General features: G+C 39.1%; 1 protein-coding gene across 1 annotated transcript; it reads left to right on the plus strand.

Annotated features, from left to right (window-relative positions):
• Positions 1 to 1848: 1848 nt before the first annotated feature.
• LOC149068017 (uncharacterized) lies at positions 1849 to 17807 on the plus strand. The gene is made up of 3 exons (XM_089251886.1): positions 1849 to 2061; positions 8186 to 9269; positions 13269 to 17807. The coding sequence occupies exons 2-3, from the start codon at positions 8631 to 8633 to the stop codon at positions 13908 to 13910; spliced, it is 1281 nt and encodes a 426-aa protein (XP_089108012.1). The 5' UTR covers positions 1849 to 2061; positions 8186 to 8630; the 3' UTR covers positions 13911 to 17807.
• The last annotated feature ends 5766 nt before the right edge of the window (positions 17808 to 23573 follow it).

A 23573-nucleotide genomic window follows, 5' to 3' on the forward strand; every position in this document is an offset into this window, starting at 1 on the left:
GACATGGTTAAAACCTGTAGTTACAATTTTTAGATAAGAGATCAACATAGATTGGTTAAAACCCTGAATTTAACCAATCCGTGCCGATCTCTTATCAAAAAATTGTAACTATAGCTTAAACCATGTCGGTGAATACCGCCCTTAGTGGCATGTGCATCACGGGCCATATGCGAGATGAATATTTATACCTATAATACGTATTTACAGTCGTAATTATCGTATTATAGTTTATGAGTTAGGAAGATAGTTTCAATACTTGATTTCAATGAAGAATAAAAATTCAAGTTGGCTTGATTGAAAATGCGTAGAAAAAAAACGGGACATTTCCCAAAAAAGTCGGGATGGTAAAAATTACGTGAAAGTACGGGGAGATGTTCCGAGAAATACAGGACGTATAGTCATCCCACATATATCAGCATAATTGAAAAATAATTTCATTATAATAAGTGTGTACAATGGCAACCACGGTTATTAAAAATACAAATCCGTTTTTCAACTATACCCTTACTTACAGCATATTATCAGTAGGCTAATCACGTGTCCCGTAAAATACGGGACATTCTCGTACTTTCACGTAAATTTTGCCGTCACGAGACTTCCTTCTATACAACTTTCCTATTTATTTCAACAATGCTCTAATTTGAATTCAAAGTTTTTACTGAAATCCTGAATGAATGTAATTTTCATAATTTATGAAATATTTTGGTAATTATGGCTATGATTATTTAATTCTCATCGTTTCGCTGCGATTTCTAGTTTCCCGTCATTCCTCACCCCCTCGTTAGTTTTCCACGCATTTTAACACTGTTGATAATTTTGCCAACATTTTCAGTGATCAGGGCCGTCTTAAGAGCATCATGGGGCCCCCGGGCCAAATGATTTCTCTGAGGCCCTACCCGAAAACTTCTCGTAAAATTAAATTACTCGCCGTTTTTCTGAGGCCCCCGGGCCGTGTCCGGTTGGGCCCATGCGTGAAGACGGCACTGTCAGTGATGCCCCGTATAATGTGTGGAAATGTGCCGCGAGTCACTTAAGTGCTACCTGAATGTGCCACGGGCCTACTTGAGTGATCTGTGAAAAAAAAGTGTGCGCGTAGTTCATTCGGGGTGGCGGCCACATCAGATAACTTCGAGGGCTATATTTGGCTTTCTGGCCTTGGGTTGGCCATACATGGCTCAAAAGGTGGGTCGCAATTAATTTCTAAGAGACAAATTTTGAGTTCTTAGCCTTCAGATAGCATTGAAATTAACAGAAATTGATTATAAAGTCGAATCCCGTTATAACGAACGCCAAGAGACCGAAAGAATCACTTCGTTATGACGGAATTCCACGTTATCTAGCATTGTTCCCATGTAAACTTATTTGGGAGATTAGAAAAGTGTTCGTTAAAACGAGATTTTCGCTATAACGGTATGCGTTAAAACGGGATTCGACTGTAATAACACACACACACACACACGTAAAAGTATTTTCTTCCAAAATTTTAAATTTTTTGTGGGTCAAAAAACATAAATAAAATTTTTATCATCTGGGAGGGTGGGGGGGGGGGGAGACGAGACGAGATCCTCTTTGCCCTCCCCGCGTACGTCTGTGATCCCATTTTGGGGCGGACGAAATTTTGCTGACAAGGGGGGCAGGGTGGGTCAAATATGCCGAGAAATATGCTGACGTAATACTTGAACGGCCCCTAAACAGGGAATAAATAAAAATAATTACGCACTGTGTCAGAGCGAGAACCTCCCGAATTGCAGCTGAAGTGGTTCATCTCGCCCACAGATGGCGCTGGCACGGCGAAAAAAAGAAGATGGAATAGGAAGAAAAACATATCAATCAGAGACGAAAGGGAGATGACGTCGTCACGTGGGTTAAAGGAACGGCTGCGGCTTTCTCTCTCTGTTCATGTTGAATCAACATTGTTGATGGTCGTTGTAACGGCGATTTGCGGAATGCAAGAATATTTGACGGCGATTTTTTGATTTTAAATTGATTCTTGTGGTGCCAAATGTTTGAATTGATCCTGCGATTGAAGGGATTAGCCACAATTGAGGAACGCTGCCACGGGTAAGCCATTTTGTTTCTACCGCAGCACACGCGTTTCCTGAAGCGTGTGTGGCGTTGGCTCGATTTTTGGCGCTTTTATTGTTATTTTTGTGCTCCTTGTGTAACGTGCTTTCGAGTCTGTTTTTCTGGCCAAAGTCGCTTGAAAGGAACTTCAATGCAGCTTTGGTTTCTGGCGAAGCTTGTTCACGGAAATTTCGTCCCCGGTGCATTTCGTCTGCCCTGACTGTATGAGTAGGAGACCAAGTTTGTGATTGACTATTGAGTGACAGAATTATCAAGAGCGACCATATGAATGGTTGAGTGACTGTAGGATGAGTAATGACCGTATGAGTGATCATATTAATGATCTAGTGACTGAACGAGCGATAATATTAGTGATCTAGTGGCTGAATGAGTGATCATATTAATGATCTAGTGTCTGAACGAGCGATCATATTAATGATCTAATGTGCTGAATGAGCGATCATATTAATGATCTAGTTACTGAACGAGCGATAATATTAGTGATCTAGTGAGTGAATGAGTGATCATATTAGTGATCTAGTGACTGAATGAGTGATCATATTAATGATCTAGTGACTGAACGAGCGATCATATTAATGATCTAGTGACTGAACGAGCGATCATATTAGTGATCTAGTGATTGAATCAATGATCATTAATGATCTAGTGTACTGAATGAGCGATCATATTAATGATCAAGTGCGCTGAATGAGTGATCATATTAATGATCAAGTGACTGAATGAGTGATCATATTAATGATCTAGTGACTGAATGAGTGATCAATGAGTGACTTCAATGCAGCTTTGGTTTCTGGCGAAGCTTGTTCACGGAAATTTCGTCCCCGGTGCATATTAATGATCGAGTGACTGAATGAGTGACCGCATCACCTGGTCTCTCATACAGTCACGTACCCACTCGTTCACTCATATGGTCATATGCTGTCAGTCACTCATGTAGATACCCACCCATGCGGTCACCCATCCTCACAATTGGCCATTCATCCACTCACTTGTCCATTCATACGGTCACTCACCTTTCAATCAGTCATTAAGGCATTCACTTGGTCATTCATGCACTCACTTCCTCATACGTCACTCATTCGGTCGAGTGATCAGATAAGAGACCAAGTGGGTGTGATTACTCATGCGGTCACCAACCTGATGACTAATGCGGTCAATTGCTTGATCATTCAGTCACTCAATCATACAATCAATAACACACTGAGTGGGTCACTCATATGGTCACTCACACAGTCATGCGAAATGTGTGAATACGAAATTTCCGGATCCCGTATCTGAGGGGGGGGGGGAAGCAAGTGCCTTTTATATTCACATTCATTCTCTTCCCCCTCCTTTCCGTTGCATATCGTCAGTTGTGGAATTCATTTGGAGGGTAATTATGCATAATTGCTACATAATATAATTATCTACACCCTCGAGGAACGCTTGAAGGGGTCCGTAAAAATTCATGTTTGACCAGGGAACCGAACTTTGTACGGTTCATTATAACGTGTGGTACGAATGTTACGTTTCTTTGACACCCATATCACCCCCCTTACACTCCCTTCCCCCAAACCAGTGTAACATTGGGCCTCATAATAATAAGGCCTAGATCCCACCGAGTGAGTGAATGTATCAGTGTCCATGTGGTTGAGTGACCATATGAATGACCTAGTGAATGCGTTAGTGACCGATTGAAGGGTGGGTGACCGTAGGATTTGATGAGTGGTTGGATGAATGACCAGTTGTAGGTCTGAGTGACTAGCAGCATGTGCCCATATGAGTGAACGAGTGGGTACGTGACTGTATGAGAGACCAGGTGATGTGGTCACTCATACGGCCACTCACCTGATCATTTATATGATCGCTCATTCACTCACTAGATCGTTAATATGATCACTCATTCACTCACGAGATCGTTAATATGATCACTCATTCACTCACTAGATCATTAATGCGGTCGGTCACTCATACGGTCATTACCCATCCTAGTCACTCAACTACGCATATGGTCACTCTTGGTGATTCTCTTACTCATAGTCAATCACAAACTCACTTGGTCTCTTACTCATACAGCCACTCACTCATGCGGTCAGGACAGGCGAAATTTCCGGATTCCCCCCCCCCCCCCAAAGCGTTTGACTCATTTTATGCGAAAGGTTGCCATGTGTGTGACTCTGACTGAGAATAAGTGGAGTGTCCCACAGGACCGTCTCAAGAGTGTCACGGGCCCTCCGACCAAATGACTTTTTGCAGTCCCTAACAAGCAAATTTACATGTATACTCGAAAAAATTGCAACTTTATCTCATTCTTGTGAGGCCCCTGTTCTCTTGAGACCCCCCCCCCCAGCTCATGCGTTAAGACGGCGTCGGTTTCTCCCCTCCCCCCATCACAGTTCTTTTGGAAAACATTTTTTCCTCCGGTCCTTGTGCTCTCCCGTGGCCCCTTCTTACGTTTTACCAGAGACCCGTTTGAAGAAATAACATATTGCTGCAAAGGGGAGACACGTGGCTCCTGGTTCAGAGCCACTGTTTCAACGAGGGTGCTTCAATGGCTTCGAATGAAATGCAGAACGTGCAGCAAAGTCTTGAAGCATCGGACTGTGCCCTACTCAGCGTATGTTCAGGACCCGATTTTCATTCATTGCAGAGCAGGAATTAGGGGACCAAGGATACGGGGTTCAAATTTTCGGGCCCTGGGCAAATACCATACCAGCTGAAACGGACCTAACGCAACTAGTATATTTTCTCGCAAGGGTAAATGAGCACGATGACCCCACACACCGTTTCACACTATGCCTATTCTATTGCGACCGAGGAAATTCCCTCATGTTAAGAGCTTATTTCCATAGAGTGTCGCGGCCGTGACAGCCAATTATTGACGCTATGGCCTCGGTTGCCACTGAGTTCGTTATAACCGAGTTTGATTGTGTCAAAATGAACGCCAGTTTTCGGTAGTTTTTTTATGTAAATGCTATTCGTCAATGGTTCTTAACACGAGTCGCTGGGACTTCCGAGATGGGTCGTTAAAATCCACTGATAGCAGCGTTTCTTGCGCTTCGGGTCACTTTATTCATTGGGACTTTCTCGATGGGCCGTTACTTAGAGAAGGATTCTTGTGCTATAGGGTCAGGATCCACACTTAATTCGCAGAGAGTGTCCCGAGATGGGTCCTACAAATCCACTTACAGCCAAGGATTCCTGAACTATTTATTGGTCGTGTACCAAACATTATTCACCGGGGTTTCCTGGATGGGTCGTATAAATTTACTTACAGTCAGGGGATTCTTCAGCTATGGGTTAGTATTCAAACTTGATTCCCGGGGGTTTTTTCGAGAAGGCTCAAACAAATCCACTTGCAGCCAAGCACGCTTGAACTATGGTGGTCAAGATTGGTCACGAACCAAGCTTGGTTCGCAGGGGCTTCCTGGATGAGTTTTATAATTCCACTAAAACGAACTTAACTGCGTCACTGGTTTCACTGATTTTGAAAAACAAAAAACCAGTTCCCATGGGTCACAAAGCTGATCTTGCTGTTGATTTCGGGGTCACGGCTGAAAAATGATAAGAACCCCCCCCCCTGAATCTCCGAAATGCAAAAAAGTGTCAAATGATGTACCTGGCAAGTACAAGATGCAAACGGAAACATGATGCTTTATGTTTATGTGAAACTTTTGAAAAAAAACTTGACATTAGTACGAATATTGTGTGGAGAAAGAGTAGATTATGGTTTCAATTAAATTAACTGTGCGCATGTGCAGGGTGATTCAAATTGTTTGCCCCGTGGGACCAATTGTAACCGTTGGCTTTAGAAATGCACTTCCAATCACGAAGAGTTTTCAAATTTCATGCGGTTTCGTTTAATGACGTCATTTTTTTTTTAGGAATGGCGTTTTGTAATTGTTCCATTCTGTATTGTATAGGCCTATGGCTATAGTTTTTCGTGGCCCCCACTCGGAGGTCTTCCGACGACGTGCGTATCTTTGTAAGTTCCTGCCCAATGTAACCTTTCGTGTCTTCTTGCCCTGTGGTGGTCTTTCGGTGCTTAGTGTTCCAGGCGTTAGCATCGCTCTTCCACCACGGCCCAAATTCTTATTTTGGGCGGCCATAATAGCTTATATCCCCTAGTTCTTAACCTATTTAAGCCGTGACCCAAGACTCTATTTCGGTTATAAAAATGCTTAACGAGCATTACTTATTAACAAAATATTTGGTTTGATGTACGACCCATCCCGGAATCTTCTAAGACCCATGATTGGGGCGCGATCCATAGGTTAAGGACTCCTGCCCTATGGGAGTCATGGTCGGTTTGTTGTTGCATAGGAATGGAACGAATAGTGATTTGGCCGAATACTAACTATTCTCCTAATGTTCCGACCGATATGACATTGAATTTCAATTATGCACTTTGTTATTTAAACAAATATTAAAAAAAAACTGGTAATTGAAAGATGATCTTCGCCACGTGGGGGTACTGAGTAATCAAATTTAACGATGATGTTGTTGTATTTTAATATTACAGAATCAATTTGATTTCAACACTTGTTGCAATTTTACATCTAATTAATGTAAATGCCAACCATTATTACCTAGCATCATAAAACATTTACGACATATTTCGTTATTTTTCCCTTTTCCGATGTGCTTTGCCCCGTTTTTCCTCTTTCAGTAGCTCAATAGGGCCCAATAACAATGAAGAATCTATAAATCTCGCATATAGGGTATGGACATAGTGCACGCGTGTTTCCGATCCAGGTAGGGGGCGTGGTGCATGCCGGTTTTTTTCGGCTGCTGTACTTACTGTATACATATTTTTTTTTACTCGTCAAACAGGCGGAAGGGAAGAAAAGCAGTTTCGATTCCAGAGTTGCCAATAAAATGTCTGGAAAAACGGTTACCATAAATGCCTGAAAATTCTGTTTGATTCGTGTTTTTCAGTGGCATTTTTTTGTATTATATATATGCCCATCACAGTGTATGCGTTTTTGGTCAAGGAAATTTGCGAATTAAAGTCAGGCAGGATCGAGCAGATTTTGCTGAGAACCTTGCACTGGTAGGGGGGGTCAAGGCAGGCCGTAACTAGGCTTGGGGCAACCGAGGCACTGCCTAGGTTCCCCAGCTGCCGCGCAAGGTTCCAGTGACTATAGGGTTGTTGTATTTAAGTATACACTTTTTAAATTTTTTTTCGAAATTGAAAAGAAATTAATTTTTGAGTAATTTTTTTTATTGTGCTGTATAGAATACTTTAGCGGAGTGACAGATGCTTCGTAAAAATTTCAAATGACCTTTGTGAGGGAAATTCACAAATTATGAATTTATGAAGGAAATTTATTTAGAATTAGATATTTTCAGCATTTTAGGGGAAAAATTACCCCCTTATATTGCAGATATACGTAGTCTGTTTGTACTCCTGCTCCATTTTCAAAATTTCTGCGCCAAAAATGAAAGCTTGCTGCTCGAAAAATGGATGAGTGGCACTCGCACTTTGTAGTGGGTTATGTTAAGTCCGATGAAGGGATCTCTCTCGTTTCCACGAAGGCTGAACGGTACCTGTTATGGGGTCAGATCCAGGCTTAAAAAGAGATCGTAAATTGTGGAAATCGCAGAGATCGAAATGAAAGAGATCGTGGAAATCGATACGAATGGTCTTCATTGGACGTGGGCATTCCAGTGTCTTCACAAAGGTTAATCAGTCAAGATTAGAAAAATTGGCGGTGTTCCACAATTTATCAGATAATCGGAGGTAAACGGACGAGGAGTTTCGCAATGAATGAAATACATTAAATTTTGACTACATGTTCCGTGTGATAAAACATCGCAACCAAACTCCAATAATTTCCGATCAGTGACAGAATATTAATGTGATCGACCGAATTCTCTATGTTCGTTTGTTGGTCAATGGTTTGCTCTTAATTGCAAATGTCACATTTTCTACGGGTGATAAAAAATGAGTTTGTTAAATCTATTTTTTTCGGATTTCTCGAATGTATATATATTTTTTGTGAAACAAAAACTACAACAAAAGAACATTCCGAAACGCATTACATGAGGAGTAATTCGAGCGAATGAATTAGTAAAAGTTAATTGAGGTTTTATGATTGTGGTACCTTTTCTTTTGCAGGTAATTGAAAATCATTGTCGGAACCTGTTAGAAAGAATTATGGATTTTGTGAAACTGCACAAGACTCTGCACATTCCTTCCAGCAATATCCAATAGGATAGGCATTGTGAGATACATTGTAGAATATTTACCTTATGCTAGATCATTTGCAATTCTTGTGTGACAAGATTCTTTGGTAGATCAGAGATAACAGAGATCAATCTATGTGGTGAATACGGATATAATAGAGACAATTCGGATTGTGTTCTGATCATGCTCACCTTGTAAATGAAGTATTCCCCAATCTATCGCTTGTCGTCGCATACATACTGAAGAACACCGGTATAATACCCAATACTGTAAAATATTTTTTTGGAAGAAGTGGAAGAGAACAAGCAAACAAAATATTGCATATTGAAAGAAATGCGATATAGGGGAAATTTTTGTTAACTAAACATTTACTAAAATGGCTAGCTTGAACCAACACAGAAGAATCCACACAACAAGGAAACTACACGAGTGCAACTACTGCGGTAAAACTTTTTCTCAGTTTGGTCATTTGAATTTTCACATAAGAGTTCACACAGGAGAAAAGCCACATGAGTGTGATTGCTGTGGTAAAACGTTTTCTGACGTCCGTCGTTTAAACATTCACAAAAGAGTCCACACTGGAGAAAAGCCACATAAGTGTGATCTTTGCGGTAAAGCATTTTCTCAAATCGGTCATTTGAATGTTCACAAAAGAGTCCACACGGGAGAGAAGCCACATGAGTGCGACCTTTGTGGTAAAACGTTTTCTCGAATCGGTTGTTTGAATGTTCACAAGAGAGTCCACACTGGAGAAAAGCCACATGAGTGCGATTGTTGTGGTAAAACGTTTTCTCTCATCAGCAGTTTGAACAGACACAAAAGAACCCACACTGGAGAGAAGCCACATAAGTGCGATCTCTGCGGTAAAACGTTTACTCAGATCAGTAACTTGGACATACATAAAAGGACCCACACTAGAGAGAAGCCACACGAGTGCGATTTCTGCGGCAAAACGTTTTCTGTCGTCAGTAATTTGAACAGACACAAAAGAACCCACGCTGGAGAGGTCACATATGTGTGATCACTGTGGAAAGACTTTTTCTGAAATTGGTCATTCGAATGATCACAAAAGAGTCCACACACTGAATAAAAGTCACGTGAATATGATTCGTATGATATAGAACGTTTTCTCGCACCAGTAGTTTGAACTGGCGTAAATGAACCCACAGGACTGCGGTCTCTGCTGTAAAACGTTTTCTTGCATCGGTCATTTGAACAGTCAGAAAAGACCGACAGATTTTAGTTGCGACGAAATGTTTTGCGTTAGGTGGTGTAAGTTTTCTTATAGCGCTATTCTGTCATAATTGCCGTCATAGGCGTATGTAATATTTTCTCGTGTGGGGGAGGATGCATTCATCTTTTTTTTTTCTCTCTTCTGAAAGGAGTTCTTACGTTTCTTTCCTGTAAATTAACATAATCTAGGCCTCCAGACGAAATAAATAGCCCCCCTTCACTGCGTACGCCAATAATGAGAGCCTGCATATATGTTTTCAGACGTATACCGAGTGGGGGCAGTGAATGGCGATACTTGAAATTAAATGTTTTGCGGGAAATAATAGCTGTTATATGAAGTTTTTTTTTTTCTTTTGAATTTTAGAAAGTTGTGGCCAATCACGGGCGGTTAGTAGCTTCAAACTGTAACTACGAATTATGAAAATTTTGAGTTGGTATTGAGGGAAAGAAGATTGGTAACCGTAGATCTATTTCTAACAAAACCATGCTGATTTGGGGAGATACAGGTCTTAATTTGAGCATAGATTTTATCATATAAAATAGACTCAAATATTTTAGTGAAAGGTGACAAAATGGCCATACCTCTATAATTTTCAATTTGACGTCTATCACCTTTTTTAAGAATTGGAACGGTTCTTGCTTTCTTCCATTAGTCCGGAAAGATCCCATTTTTAACAGACATATTAAAAATTAATAAAAGTGGATACAGCAAATGCTCAGCACACGCCTTGACAAAATATGGAGGTATACCATCAATACTTCTGGAGCTACTCCCCTTCAATCTTTTTATACTACATTTGATGTCATTTACGGAGATATAAGGAATATTGACAACATCAGAAGAAACAGGAAAGTCGTTGTTTGAAGCAGAATAATGATTGTGATCATTCTCAGAAGTTGTGAAATTCGATACAACAAAATTGGCGAAACCATAAGCAATCAAGGCGTCTGTTAATAAAACATTGTTTTTGAAACACATATACTTAGGTGCATTCTTATTTTTATTGTTACAGTAAGACCAAAATTGTTTTGGGTTGAATCTGAGCAGTGATTAGTTAAAAACCGGGACGTCTGGCCACCCTTTATAAAACTAGCAAAAAACTTGTGTTTTGCACTTGATGATCATTTAAGAGGTACGCAGTACATTTACAGATAACTAAAATGACCCGAAGCACATTTACAGATCACTTAAATGAGGCAAAGCACATTTACAGATCACTTGAATGACGCAAAGAACATTTATAGATCAGTGATTGACCATATGAGTGACAGAGTAACTGAATGTGCGAGTAATCTAAGTGATAGTGATTGAATAATTTACCGTATGAGTGACCAAGTGAGTGATTGACCATATGAGTGGCGAAACGTTTGACCGTATGAGTGACGAGTGACTGACCATATGAGTGACCAAGTAAATGAGTGAGTGGTTGACGGTATGAGTGACCAAGTAAGTGATCAAGCGAATGACCATGTGATTGACCGTATGAGTGAACAAGTAAGTAAATGAGAGCGAGTGAGTGATGACATATTTACAGATCACATGAGTGACCTGGACAAAGTTCCAGAACACTTAGAATACAATTAAAAGAAATATTACTCAAATTCCGTCCCCGCAATATTATCAAATTTGGAATCCGATTTCACAGAGATGTTGGTATTACTCAGAATCCCCTCCCCCCCCCCCCACAAACTACATTTATTTAATGTAGCCCTTCATTTCCCCACCACTCCGTAATTTTTTGGAATTTCAGCAATGATCGGTGACTTTGCAAAGTTATGACGTAATCACCAATTTTGTGACAGTTGGCATTGGAAATCTTCTGCCGTATTTCCGCAAAATTATAATGGGAAATGGCATGCGTATTTCTTATCACTTATAACTTTCAGGAATAGCCTTAGATGCTGAAAATCCTGGATAATAAAGTCAAGTCAACCACAAAAAGGGCCGGAGCTGTCACACCGCAACTTGTTGCAGTTGCAGTGTCTCAACGTTAAAGTTTATTTATATATATTTATATTATATATATATATATACATGCATACATACTACATACATTATATATATATATATATATATATATTATATAATATTCACACTTTTTTTTAATATAATGAATCACAAATGGCGCTGTATTAAGACAATATCAACATAACCATGTCTTTACTCTAGCTTGTTCCGATAATTTTACATATATATATATTTATTAATTAATTATTTATATATATATATGTATATTAATATTATATATAATTATATAGGTATATGTTACGGTAAAACGCCGGAAAACGCTTGTAAACAAATACATTTCGGACTTTGACCACGCACTTTGGTAAATGCTGTGAGTTTTCTGATTTTTTATAAATTTTTAAATCTTAACATTCTTTAATCGCAGTGATCCTGATGCTAATTAAAATCATAATTAACTAATTACTCATTCAAACTCGTGATAATTAGTGATGCGATTTACATCCAACTTTCATAAATTCGAAAGATTGTCATTAATTAATCCCATCGTTCCTGATGCTAATTACGATCCTAATTAGTTAATTATTCATTCAAATTCGTTAAAATTAGTAAAATTTCGATTTTTCTAATTTTCATAAATTTGAGAGATTGTCGTTTATCAATCGCAACGATCCCGATGCTAATTAAAATCATAATTAGTTAATTAATTAGTCATTGAAATTCGTGAAAATTAGTAAAATTGCGAATTTTCTGATATTTATAAATTTTTCATCCTGATGCTAATTGAAATCATAATCGATTAACTAATTAGTCATTCATATCCGTGAAAATTATTAGAATTGCGAATTTAGTAGCATTATGTGTATCATGGGCCATATGTGAGATGAATATTTGATAGTCGTAATTATCGTATTATGGTTTGTGAGTTGGGAAGAGATAGTTTTAATACTTGATTTCAAAATGAAGAATAAAACTTGATTGAGATTTCGTAGAAAAAAAAGAGGATGACGTATGGTCATCCTTAATATATCAGCATAGTAGTAATAATTGGAAAATTAATTTTAAAATTGCAATAAATGTATTTAAAGCCACTTTTGTGACAACCGTGTGGAAATGCCATTGAAAATATAAATCAGCGTGTTTTTCATCTTTTCAGGAAAAGTATAATGTTTGAAACAATTCGACGGGAACCACCAAATTTCACAGCATATTATCAGTAGGGTGACCACATGTCCCGTATTTTACGGGACATTCTCGTGCTTTCACGTAAATTTGACTGTCCCGACTTCATTTATGCAATTTTAATGTTTATTACGAATGAATTAGTAAAAATTAATTGAGGCTTTATGATTGTAGTACCTTTTCTTTTGCAGGTAATTGAAAATCATTGTCGGAACCTGTTAGAAAGAATTATGGATTTTGTGAAACTGCACAAGACTCTCGACATTCCTTCCAGCAATATCCAATAGGATAGGCATTGTGAGATACATTGTAGAATATCTACCTTATGCCAAATCATTTGTAATTCTTGTGTGACAAGATTCTTTGGTAGATCAGAGATAACAGAGATCAATCTATGTGGTGAATACGGATATAATAGAGACAATTTGGATTGTGTTCTGATCATGCTCACCTTGTAAATGAAGTATTCCCCAATCTATCGCTTGTCGTCGCATACATACTGAAGAACACCGGTATAATACCCAATACTGTAAAATATTTTTTTGGAAGAAGTGGAAGAGAACAAGCAAACAAAATATTGCATATTGAAAGAAATGCGATATAGGGGAAATTTTTGTCAACTAAACATTTACTAAAATGGCTAGCTTGAACCAACACAGAAGAATCCACACTACAAGGAAACTGCACGAGTGCAACTACTGCGGTAAAACTTTTTCTCAGTTTGGTCATTTGAATTTTCACATAAGAGTTCACACAGGAGAAAAGCCACATGAGTGTGACTGCTGTGGTAAAACGTTTTCTGACGTCCGTCGTTTAAACATTCACAAAAGAGTCCACACTGGAGAAAAGCCACATGAGTGTGATCTTTGCGGTAAAGCATTTTCTCAAATCGGTCATTTGAATGTTCACAAAAGAGTCCACACGGGAGAGAAGCCACATGAGTGCGACCTTTGTGGTAAAACGTTTTCTCGAATAGGTTGTTTGAATGTTCACAAGAGAGTCCACACTGGAGAAAAGCCACACGAGTGCGATTGTTGTGGTAAAAAGTTTTCTCTCATCTGCAGTTTGAACAGACACAAAAGAACCCACACTGGAGAGAAGCCACATAAGTGCGATCTCTGCGGTAAAACGTTTACTCAAATCAGTAACTTGGACATACATAAAAGGACCCACACTAGAGAGAAGCCACACGAGTGCGATTTCTGCGGCAAAACGTTTTCTGTCGTCAGTAATTTGAACAGACACAAAAGAACCCACGCTGGAGAGGTCACATAAGTGTGATCACTGTGGAAAGACTTTTTCTGAAATTGGTCATTCGAATGATCACAAAAGAGTCCACACACTGAATAAAAGTCACGTGAATATGATTCGTATGATATAGAACGTTTTCTCGCACCAGTAGTTTGAACAGGCGTAAATGAACCCACAGGACTGTGGTCTCTGCGGTAAAACGTTTTCTTGCATCGGTCATTTGAACAGTCAGAAAAGACCGACAGATTTTAGTTGCGACGAAATGTTTTGCGTTAGGTGGTGTAAGTTTTCTTATAGCGCTATTCTGTCATAATTGCCTTCATAGGCGTATGCAATATTTTCTCGTGTGGGGGAGGAGGCATTCATCTTTTTTTTTCTCTCTTCTGGAAGGAGTTTTTACGTTTCTTTCCTGTAAATTAGCATAATCTAGGCCTCCGGACGAAATAAATAGCCCCCCTTCACTGCGTACGCCAATAATGAGAGCCTGCATATATGTTTTCAGACGTATACCGAGTGGGGGCAGTGAATGGCGATACTTGAAAATTAAATGTTTTGCGGGAAATGATAGCTGTTATATGAAGTTTTTTTTTTTTCTTTTGAATTTTAGAAAGTTGTGGCGAATCATGGGTGGTTAGAAACTTCAAACCTGTAACTACGAATTATGAAAATTTTGAGTCAATACATTACTGCCGTTGACGTATCCAGGATATTATTACAGACCTATTTATTCATTATAATCAACTATTTCACGCATCATAGAGTATTTTCATTGGATGACGCATTCATAAATCGTTCCCTTCGCTCTCATTGCAATCAAAAGATTACCCGTTTGCAGTATTATATATACATGTATATTCTCGCCACTATATCTCAGGACACACTGTCGATTTTCTGATCTGTACGACTACCGCTGGAAACATTAAATGCTTGATTAGGCGATGACAAGAACCAACACAAACATGAGAAAGTCACGAAAATACTGAACAATATGGGATGTATTCTAATTATTAAATACATTGTGCAGTACTGATAAAGTCCTATTTCAAGTGTATTATATCAGTATAAATGCGAATTTTATTTTTTATTATCTTATAATGCATTTTGCTTTGCTTTAATTTCAGAGTAAAATAATCATTTTTTTAAATAATACATATTTCTTTCGATATGCTAGCGCCCCCCTTTCAGTACTATCACGCCCCCCCCCCAAGGGGGCGCGCCCCACAGGTTGAGAATCGCTGAATTAGAGCATGATTACGACAAGAGCTACCTTTCTGATAATTCTGTTCTTGTAGAAAAAAAAATTCCCATTGACTTAACATTGCATGCATGAGCTCAGAAAAACATCTGTCAAAAATCAAATATTCTTTCTAAAAATTTAAAATAAATATCCTAGTAATGGAGGATATTTGAGGCGTCTGCTCAAAAAAACTGGTAATGTTTTGAGAATAATTATTCCATTAAACAAATCATCAATAAACAGTGTTTTTGCATTGCTTTATCATTAGAAGACGCCATGAGGTGAATCTGATGACGTCACTCAAACATTGAAAGCGAAAATTAAAAATCTGGTTTTACGGCCACCTCACGAATGACGTCATTTATCTCTTCAATGATTCGTTCCTCGTTTCTTCGCCCCTCCCACAAGTGATGACGTTCCACGTTCTGCGTCTCTCATTCGTTCGATGATGACGTCATGAAGACCTCATGCTAAAACTGAAGACAATGCTACCCTTTTTAAATCGAGCCGCTTCTTCGAGTTGAGAACATATGAGTGATCAAGTGAGTGTGGAATTGACTGTATGAGTGAGCGACTATTTGTGAATGTGTAATTGACTGTAAGAAAGATTCACCGTATGAGTGACCAAGGAAATGACTATGAATGCTTAAGTGAGTGGCCGTGTGTGTGACCAAATGAGAGACCGAGTGATTGTCGGTATAAGTGACCAAGTGGGAGGCCACATGATTAACCGAGCGCGTGACCAAGTGGGAGGCCACATGATTAACCGAGCGCGTGACCAAGTGAGCGACTGCATGAGTATGTGAAAGTAAAGGATTACTTGAATGAGTGAATGACCATGCGACCGATCATGAGAGTGACTGAGTGATTGACCACATGAGTGATCAAGTGAGTGACTGAGTGATTGATCATGTGTTTGACCGAGTGAGTGACTGAGTGATTGACCACATGAGTGATCGACTGAGTGATTGACCACATGAGTGATCAAGGGAGTGACTGAGTGATTGATCATGTGTTTGACCGAGTGAGTGAACCAGTGGTTGACCATATGAGTGGCACTGATTGACCATATGAGTGGCACTGATTTACCATGAAAGTGAACAAGTGAGTGACCGATTGATCGACCATATGAGTAACAAAGGAGTTGACGATAGGAGTTACAGAGTAACTGAATGTATGAGTGACCAAGTGAATGACGTAGTGATTGATCATATAAGTGACCAAGTGGGAGGCCACACGAATAACCGAGTGCGTGACCGAAAAGGAAGGACCAAGTGAGTGGCTGTATGAGTATGTCAAAGTAAGGGATTGTTTGAATGAGGAAATGACCATGCGAACGATCATGGGAGTGACAGTGAGTAAGCAAGTGCGTGACCGGCTGAGTGATTGACCTTATGAGTGACAGAGTAACTGAATACATGAGTGACCAAGTGATTGAATAATTTACCGTATGAGTGAGAAAGTGTCTGAGTGAGTGATTGAGTGTATGAGTGACCGAGTGAATGACCATATGAGTGACCAAGTAAGTAAATGAAAGAGTGAGTGATTGACGGTATGAGTGACCAAGTGAGTAATTGAGTGATTGACGGTATGTGACCAAGTGAGTAATTGAGTGATTGACGGTATGTGACCAAGTGAGTAATTGAGTGATTGACGGTATGTGACCAAGTGAGTGACAGTGTAACTGAATGTATGAGTGACCAAGTGTGAGTAATTTACCGTATGAGTGACCATGTGGCTGAGTGAGCGATAGATAATATGAGTGACCGAGTGATTGACCATATGAATGCCCAATGATTGACCGTATGAGTGACCATGTGGCTGAGTGAGCGATAGATAATATGAGTGACCCAGTGATTGACCATATGAATGCCCAATGATTGACCGTATGAGTGACCATGTGGCTGAGTGAGCGATAGATAATATGAGTGACCGAGTGATTGACCATATGAATGCCCAATGATTGACCGTATGAGTGACCAAGTGAGTGATTGCCAGTATGAGTGAGTGACTGACTATATGAGTGACTAAATGATTGGAAGAGTGATCAAGTGAGGGACCATATGAGTGACTGAGTGATTGAACGTACGAGTGACCGAGTGATTGACCGTATGAGTGTCCAAGAGGATGACCAAGTGATTGAACATCCTGACTGACAATGATCAATTGACTGACCGTGTGAGTGACTGATTGAGTGATTGATCGTATCAGTGACTGACGATATGAGTTACAAAGTGATTGATTGTATGAATGACCGAGTGAAGTGACCGTAGGGTGAGTCACCGAGTGATTTAAGGTGTGAGTGACCAAGTGAGTGATCCACATGATTTACCACATCATACGGTTAACCGAGTTAGTGACGGTATGAATCACCAAGTTGATTGCCCATTTGAGTATGTGAATGTGAGTGAATGTATGGCTGAGCGAATGACTGTGAATGATCAAGTGAGTGACCAATTAAGAGGGGCCAAGTTATTTTCCAGAGCCGAATGACATTATCCGGGATTATATATAGTAAGCTGCCTGTAACTAAACCCTAAGTTATTTGCTTCGTCCACTGTTTCAATTTCCTTCCACTTGCATAATAATGTATCTATTCATTGTAAATTCATTTGATGACAAAAATAGTGTTTGTGGTCGCTCAGAACTCAGTCGATTCCAGGGTCAGACGTGGAGCCCGTAGAAAAAATGGTCTGTAAATGTGCTTCGGGTCATTGTAGTAATAAAAATAAAAAAGTTCATATAAAAGATTTCTGATTAAATGCGAGCGTGACGCTATTATTTTTGGAGTTTTATAGTTTTCTGATATAATTTTCTAGTATAATGTATAGAATCCAGCATGTGTTATGTATCTGGCAACACCAGAAAATACAGTATTATGTTTTACGAAGGTGGCAACACTTGAAGGGAATGACAACATGGCGGGAACGAGATGTAAATATTGTTCCGTAATAAATTAGTTAAGAATTATCGTTCATCTCATGATTCACTACCGAAACGGCTCATAAAGTACAATAAAGTTGGCGACGAGTGAAAAAAAAAAAAAAGAATCTGAAATGGCAGACATCGACGATCTAGTAACCGTTTTAAGTAATTTCGTCTCGAAACTAAACGAAACTCATCCAGCATCTTCAACCAGCGTCAATGTGAAAACGCTTCTCCAGTCACAATCGATCTCGTTTGAATGCTACGACGAAGCTAACGAAAGTTTCGGTGAATATGTACAAAGACTCGAAAACTACTTCCAGCTCAAAGGACTCACGGATTCAACAGCCGACGTCGCCGAAGCCAAGAAAATGGTGCTAATCAACTGTCTCGGATCCAAGTACTATCACCTGCTTTCCAGTCTAACTTCACCGGATCTCCCTTCATCGAAGACGTACGACGACCTGCTGAAAATCTTGAAAGATCATCTCTGCAAAAGGGTAAACATCCTGACGGAACAACACAAGTTTCTTTGCCGCACACAACACCCAGGTGAGCCGATTTCGAATTATATCGCTACATTAAAAGAACTTTCGAAAACCGCCGAATTCAAATCTAGTTGTGAAAATGCTGAATGCTCAAAATCTGTCATCAACCTCATGCTACGTGCTCAATTTATACGAGGATTACAGGATGCCGAAATCCGCGAAAGAATTCTACAACAAGCTGAACTGACATTCGACGAAACACTCGAAGTCGCATTAGCGATTGAAGCTTCGAAAATCGAAAATAAAGAACTCTACAAGAGTAATTACGGTTCCAGTGTGGATAAAATTGCGCAATGTAATAACAGCGGGAGTTCGCGACGGAAATCGACTCCGCATCGACGCGACAGATCGGCAAGTCGGAAGCGAAACCTCAATTTGAGAGACATCGGGTTAGAAAACGTGTGTCTCCATTGCGGAAAAAACAACCACCAGACTCAAAACTGTCGAGTGAAACACAAGCTCTCATGCCAGATTTGCTTCAAAAAAGGTCATATCAGTAGAGTATGTATTACAGAGCTTCTGAAACGGAAAAATAAAAGCGGATCTGAAGGAAATACTGTTCAATATGTCGAAAATCCAGATCACTTTCAAGTGAGCCAGGGGCTGTACTATCTCTTCATGCTTATCAGGAATCCGATCCGTATCCCCACCGATTATGACAATATAAGCATGAAAGGGAAATTTCCGTACTAGCGGCATTCTCCCTCCGAAAACAAGCATCGTATTTCTCCGAATATTCGGATGACGATAAGGATAAGGGAGACCCACTTCTTAAGCATCGGATGATCGTATTCTCTACTCGCCATCGCAAGTGGAAAATACGAAAAATGAAAAATTTATTTCTTGGATTCGGAAATTTATTACGATGACTTAAGTGGTGTTTTTCCTTGAAAGAAAATTGCAATTTCATCGGATTTTTACAATTGATTGGACGGATTCAATTGGAAATCCAAGTGTAGTATACAGTGAAACCTCGCTACAACGATACTCGATATAACGATAATTCCCTCTAAAGCTATATTTTTTCGAGATATTTTTTCACGGTATATTTCTCGATGATATAATTATATTATTCTAAAATTATATATATATATATAAAATAAATGAAGCAAAGTAATAATCACCCACGTCCATCAAAATAGGCAATGGAGGACAATACATTATTATTCCAATGCGATTTTGGTAGTTCCTTATGAAGTACGGCTTAAAAAGAACTTCAGTAAATTAATAAGAATGCTGTAATATCCTTCTGAATAATATTTACACGCTGAAAAATATATTTTAATTATAGAAATAACTCTTCATATACTCTTATTTCCCATCCTCCCCATTAAAAAAAATAAAAAAAAGTATCTAGCCGATACCCGCTAACACCTTCCATTTTTGACGTTAAAGATTGTGGAAAGAAAACAACAACAAAAGGTTCTGCACGTGCATTAAAAATGAATTGCGTTGCCACCGTCGCTGAACAAAAAATTCAGTAAATGTATAGTAGTAGTTGTATACCCCAAGCTTAATTTTGATTGGTCAGTGGTCGATCGGCCAAAGGGAAAAATCGTTTTTCCCTGTGTAGAAAGCGATTTCTTTGATTTTCCCTCTTTCATGTCACGTGACGTTAAGGAGTGACCCTACGAATAATTTCTTGGTATCGTTTTTCGGATTATTCTTAACGTCATGCTTATGAACGGATGCTTATAATTCGGATCGGATGAGAATAAGCATGAGCAGGTAGTACAGCCCCAGATTGTTGATATATGCACTAACACTGCTGAAAAAGACGATAGAATATTTGCAGTCATTCAATTAAATGGGAAAAATTGTCGTTTCGAATGTGACTCTGGTAGTCGTGTGAGCATCATGAACATAAGTGACTACAGGCGCTTAAACCTAAATCTTCCGATCCTGAAAACAAATATATTTTTCCGAAGTTATACAGGTGAAATTTTCAAACCTATCGGATACGTCAAAGTGACTGTATGCTACAATGCTAAATCCAGTGAAGAAGAATTATACCTTGTCAATTTGAAGAGAGAACCTATCCTTGGTCGAAATTGGATGCGTAAATTGGATATCAACATAAATGACATTCATGATTCCTCAAGTGTCAAGCATATACCTGTGTGTGCCGTAAAAAGATCTGTTCCTAGTATTGTCAATGAATACTCTGATGTTTTTGAACAAACAGTGGGCAAGATTCCAGATTATACATGCTCCCTGAAATTGCGGAAAGATGCCAAACCAGTGTTTGTTAAACCCCGTCCAGTACCATATGCTTTGCGTGAAAAAGTTGAAAAAGAACTGGATAACTTGTGTGATCAAGGGATCATAGAAAAAGTGGATCATTCAGAATGGGGAACTCCACTTGTCATCGTGCCAAAATCTGATGGTTCTGTAAGACTTTGTGCTGATTATAAGGTGACTGTAAACAATCAACTTCATGATGCCAGACACCCAATACCCAAGATTGAAGATATATTCAACAAGCTACGAGGTGGATCATATTTCTGCACCTTGGACATCCATAAAGCATATTTGCATTTAGCAGTCAATGAAGATAGTGCAAAAGTTCAAACGATCTCTACACATCGAGGTACCTATTTGGCAAAAAGATTGTTTTTTGGTATTAAAACTGCACCGAACGAATTTCATTCTTTCATGGATCAGTTTGTTCAAGATTTAGATGGAGTAACTGCATATTTTGATGATTTAATTATACAAGGCAAGACTTATGAGGAATGCACAACACACTTGCTGAATGTTCTAAATAAATTACGAAAATATCATTTGCATGTAAATATCAACAAATGTAAATTTTTTGAAAAAAGTGTAGAATACCTTGGACATGTTATAACTTCCAAAGGACTGAACAAATCTCCAGCTAAGATTCAAGCTATTCAAGAAGCACCCAGACCAAAAAATGTTGACGAATTGAGACAATTTTTGGGCTTAGTTATGTATTACTCGAAATTCATCAAGAGTGCATCAAGGTTACTTCACCCACTAAATAATCTTCTCAAGAAAAGTATTCTGTTCAACTGGACAGCTGATTGTGAAGCAGCATGGATAAAAATCAAGTCTGAAATTTCTAGTGACCAAGTCCTCATACCATTTACTCCAGAACTTCCAGTGACTTTGGCTACTGATGCTAGTCCACATGGTCTATCCGGAATATTATCGCATATTATGCCTGATGGAAGTGAACGTCCTATTGCATTTGCTTCAAGATCACTAACAGCTGCTGAGAAAAATTACAGCCAGCTCGATCGAGAAGCTACAGCTGTATATTGGGCATGCAGAAAGTTCTATGATTACATCTTTGGTCGAAAATTCACATTGGTTGTGGACAATAAACCAATGATGACTCTCTTGCATCCAGAGAAAAAACTTCCAGCATTGTCAGCTACAAGAATGTTGCGGTATGCACATTTCCTTTCCAACTTCGACTATGACATCAAACATCGAAAATCATCCGAACATGCAAATGTAGACTATTTGTCGAGAAGTCCCTTACCACTGACAGATGTACAAGTCAATACTGTTGATGATGAATACATCCTGCAAGCATCAGTGATTAGACACATATCCACAGACACAATTACTTCTGAAGAAATCCGAAAATATACAGAATTGGATGATGATCTACGTGAACTAAAGAAAAATGTGATGGAAGGAACTTTATATGACCCAGAAATAACATTACAAGAAGGAATTCTACTTCGTGGACAGCGTGTAATAATACCTAAGACACTTCAACCAACCATCCTTCAAGAACTACACTCAACTCATTGTGGAATAGTGAAGATGAAAGCACTTGCTCGAAATTACTGCTATTGGAAGAATATTGACTCTGACATAGAAAGTCTAGTGAAAAGTTGCAAGAACTGTTGTGACGTCAAGAAAAACCCCCAGAAAGCTCCAGTGCACAATTGGGAAAGTCCAACAAGAAATTGGCAACGTGTTCACATGGACTATGCGGGACCCTTCATGGGACATTTTTTCTTACTTGTCATCGATGCGAAGTCTAAATGGCCAGAAATCTACTACATGAAGAAAGCTCCAGATTCTGCTATTACAATTCATTTCCTGCGAGAAATATTCAGTCGACATGGACTGCCAGAAATTCTCGTTAGTGATAATGCTTCAATTTTCAAATCACAAGAATTCATGGACTTCTGCAAACGAAATGGTATTCGACAACGAATGATAGCTCCTGGTCATCCCTCAACAAATGGACAAGCAGAACGTTATTGCCAAACCCTGAAGACAAAACTGAAATGCATGGAATTCGAACGAGGAACACTTCACGAAAAATTATGTAAACTATTGTTTCGGTACAGAGCTACACCTCTTTCATGTGGAAAGACACCAGCAGAATTATTGTTGGGAGAGAATCTCAGAACAAAGCTAGATCTCCTCAAACCTACAACTCCTGAGTCATACAAGAACAATGCAACACAGCCAGTCTTTGACAAATTTTTCAAGGAAGGAGATAGAGTACAGTCAAGAAATTACACTCATTCAAGCCTATGGAAGTATGGAACTGTTGTTCAACGATTGGGTCGTGTTCATTACCTAGTTGAACTAGATGATGGATACATTATCAAGAGACATTTTGAACAGCTTCGACGGTGTGAAGTCAATCGACCGTCTTCTCCAACTCCTATTCGACTATCAGTTCCTATGAGACACTTCCCTCAAAAGAAATCTGTCACTTTTAGTGATCATGTAAGTCAACGAGAGATTCCTGCAATTTGCCAACACAAGACTTCATCTATGGTAGATGCTTCTACTGAAACAGAGCAAACTTCAAATGCAACTCCTCGATCAACAAGAACTATTTTTCCTCCAGCTCAGACTACTCAACTGAGACGCTCAACTCGTTCCAGAAAACCAGTTCAAAGATTGAACTTGTGACTATTCAAATGTTGATTCTTGTGTATAACTTTTGTTTCTATCATTAATCATCTCTTAATTTAG

Source organism: Pholcus phalangioides, unplaced genomic scaffold (genome assembly GCF_987345545.1).
Source record: "Pholcus phalangioides strain wild (caught in Gottingen) unplaced genomic scaffold, Ppha-v1.0 ptg000027l_1, whole genome shotgun sequence".
NCBI lineage: Eukaryota > Metazoa > Arthropoda > Arachnida > Araneae > Pholcidae > Pholcus > Pholcus phalangioides.

Coding starts and splice junctions, on each gene's coding strand:
- LOC149068017 (XM_089251886.1), top strand. CDS start 8,631: ATGGCTAGCTTGAACCAACACAGAAGAATCCACACAACAAGGAAACTA. Junction 9,270..13,268: donor ACGCTGGAGAGGTCACATAT/GTGTGATCACTG, acceptor TAAACATTTACT/AAAATGGCTAGCTTGAACCA.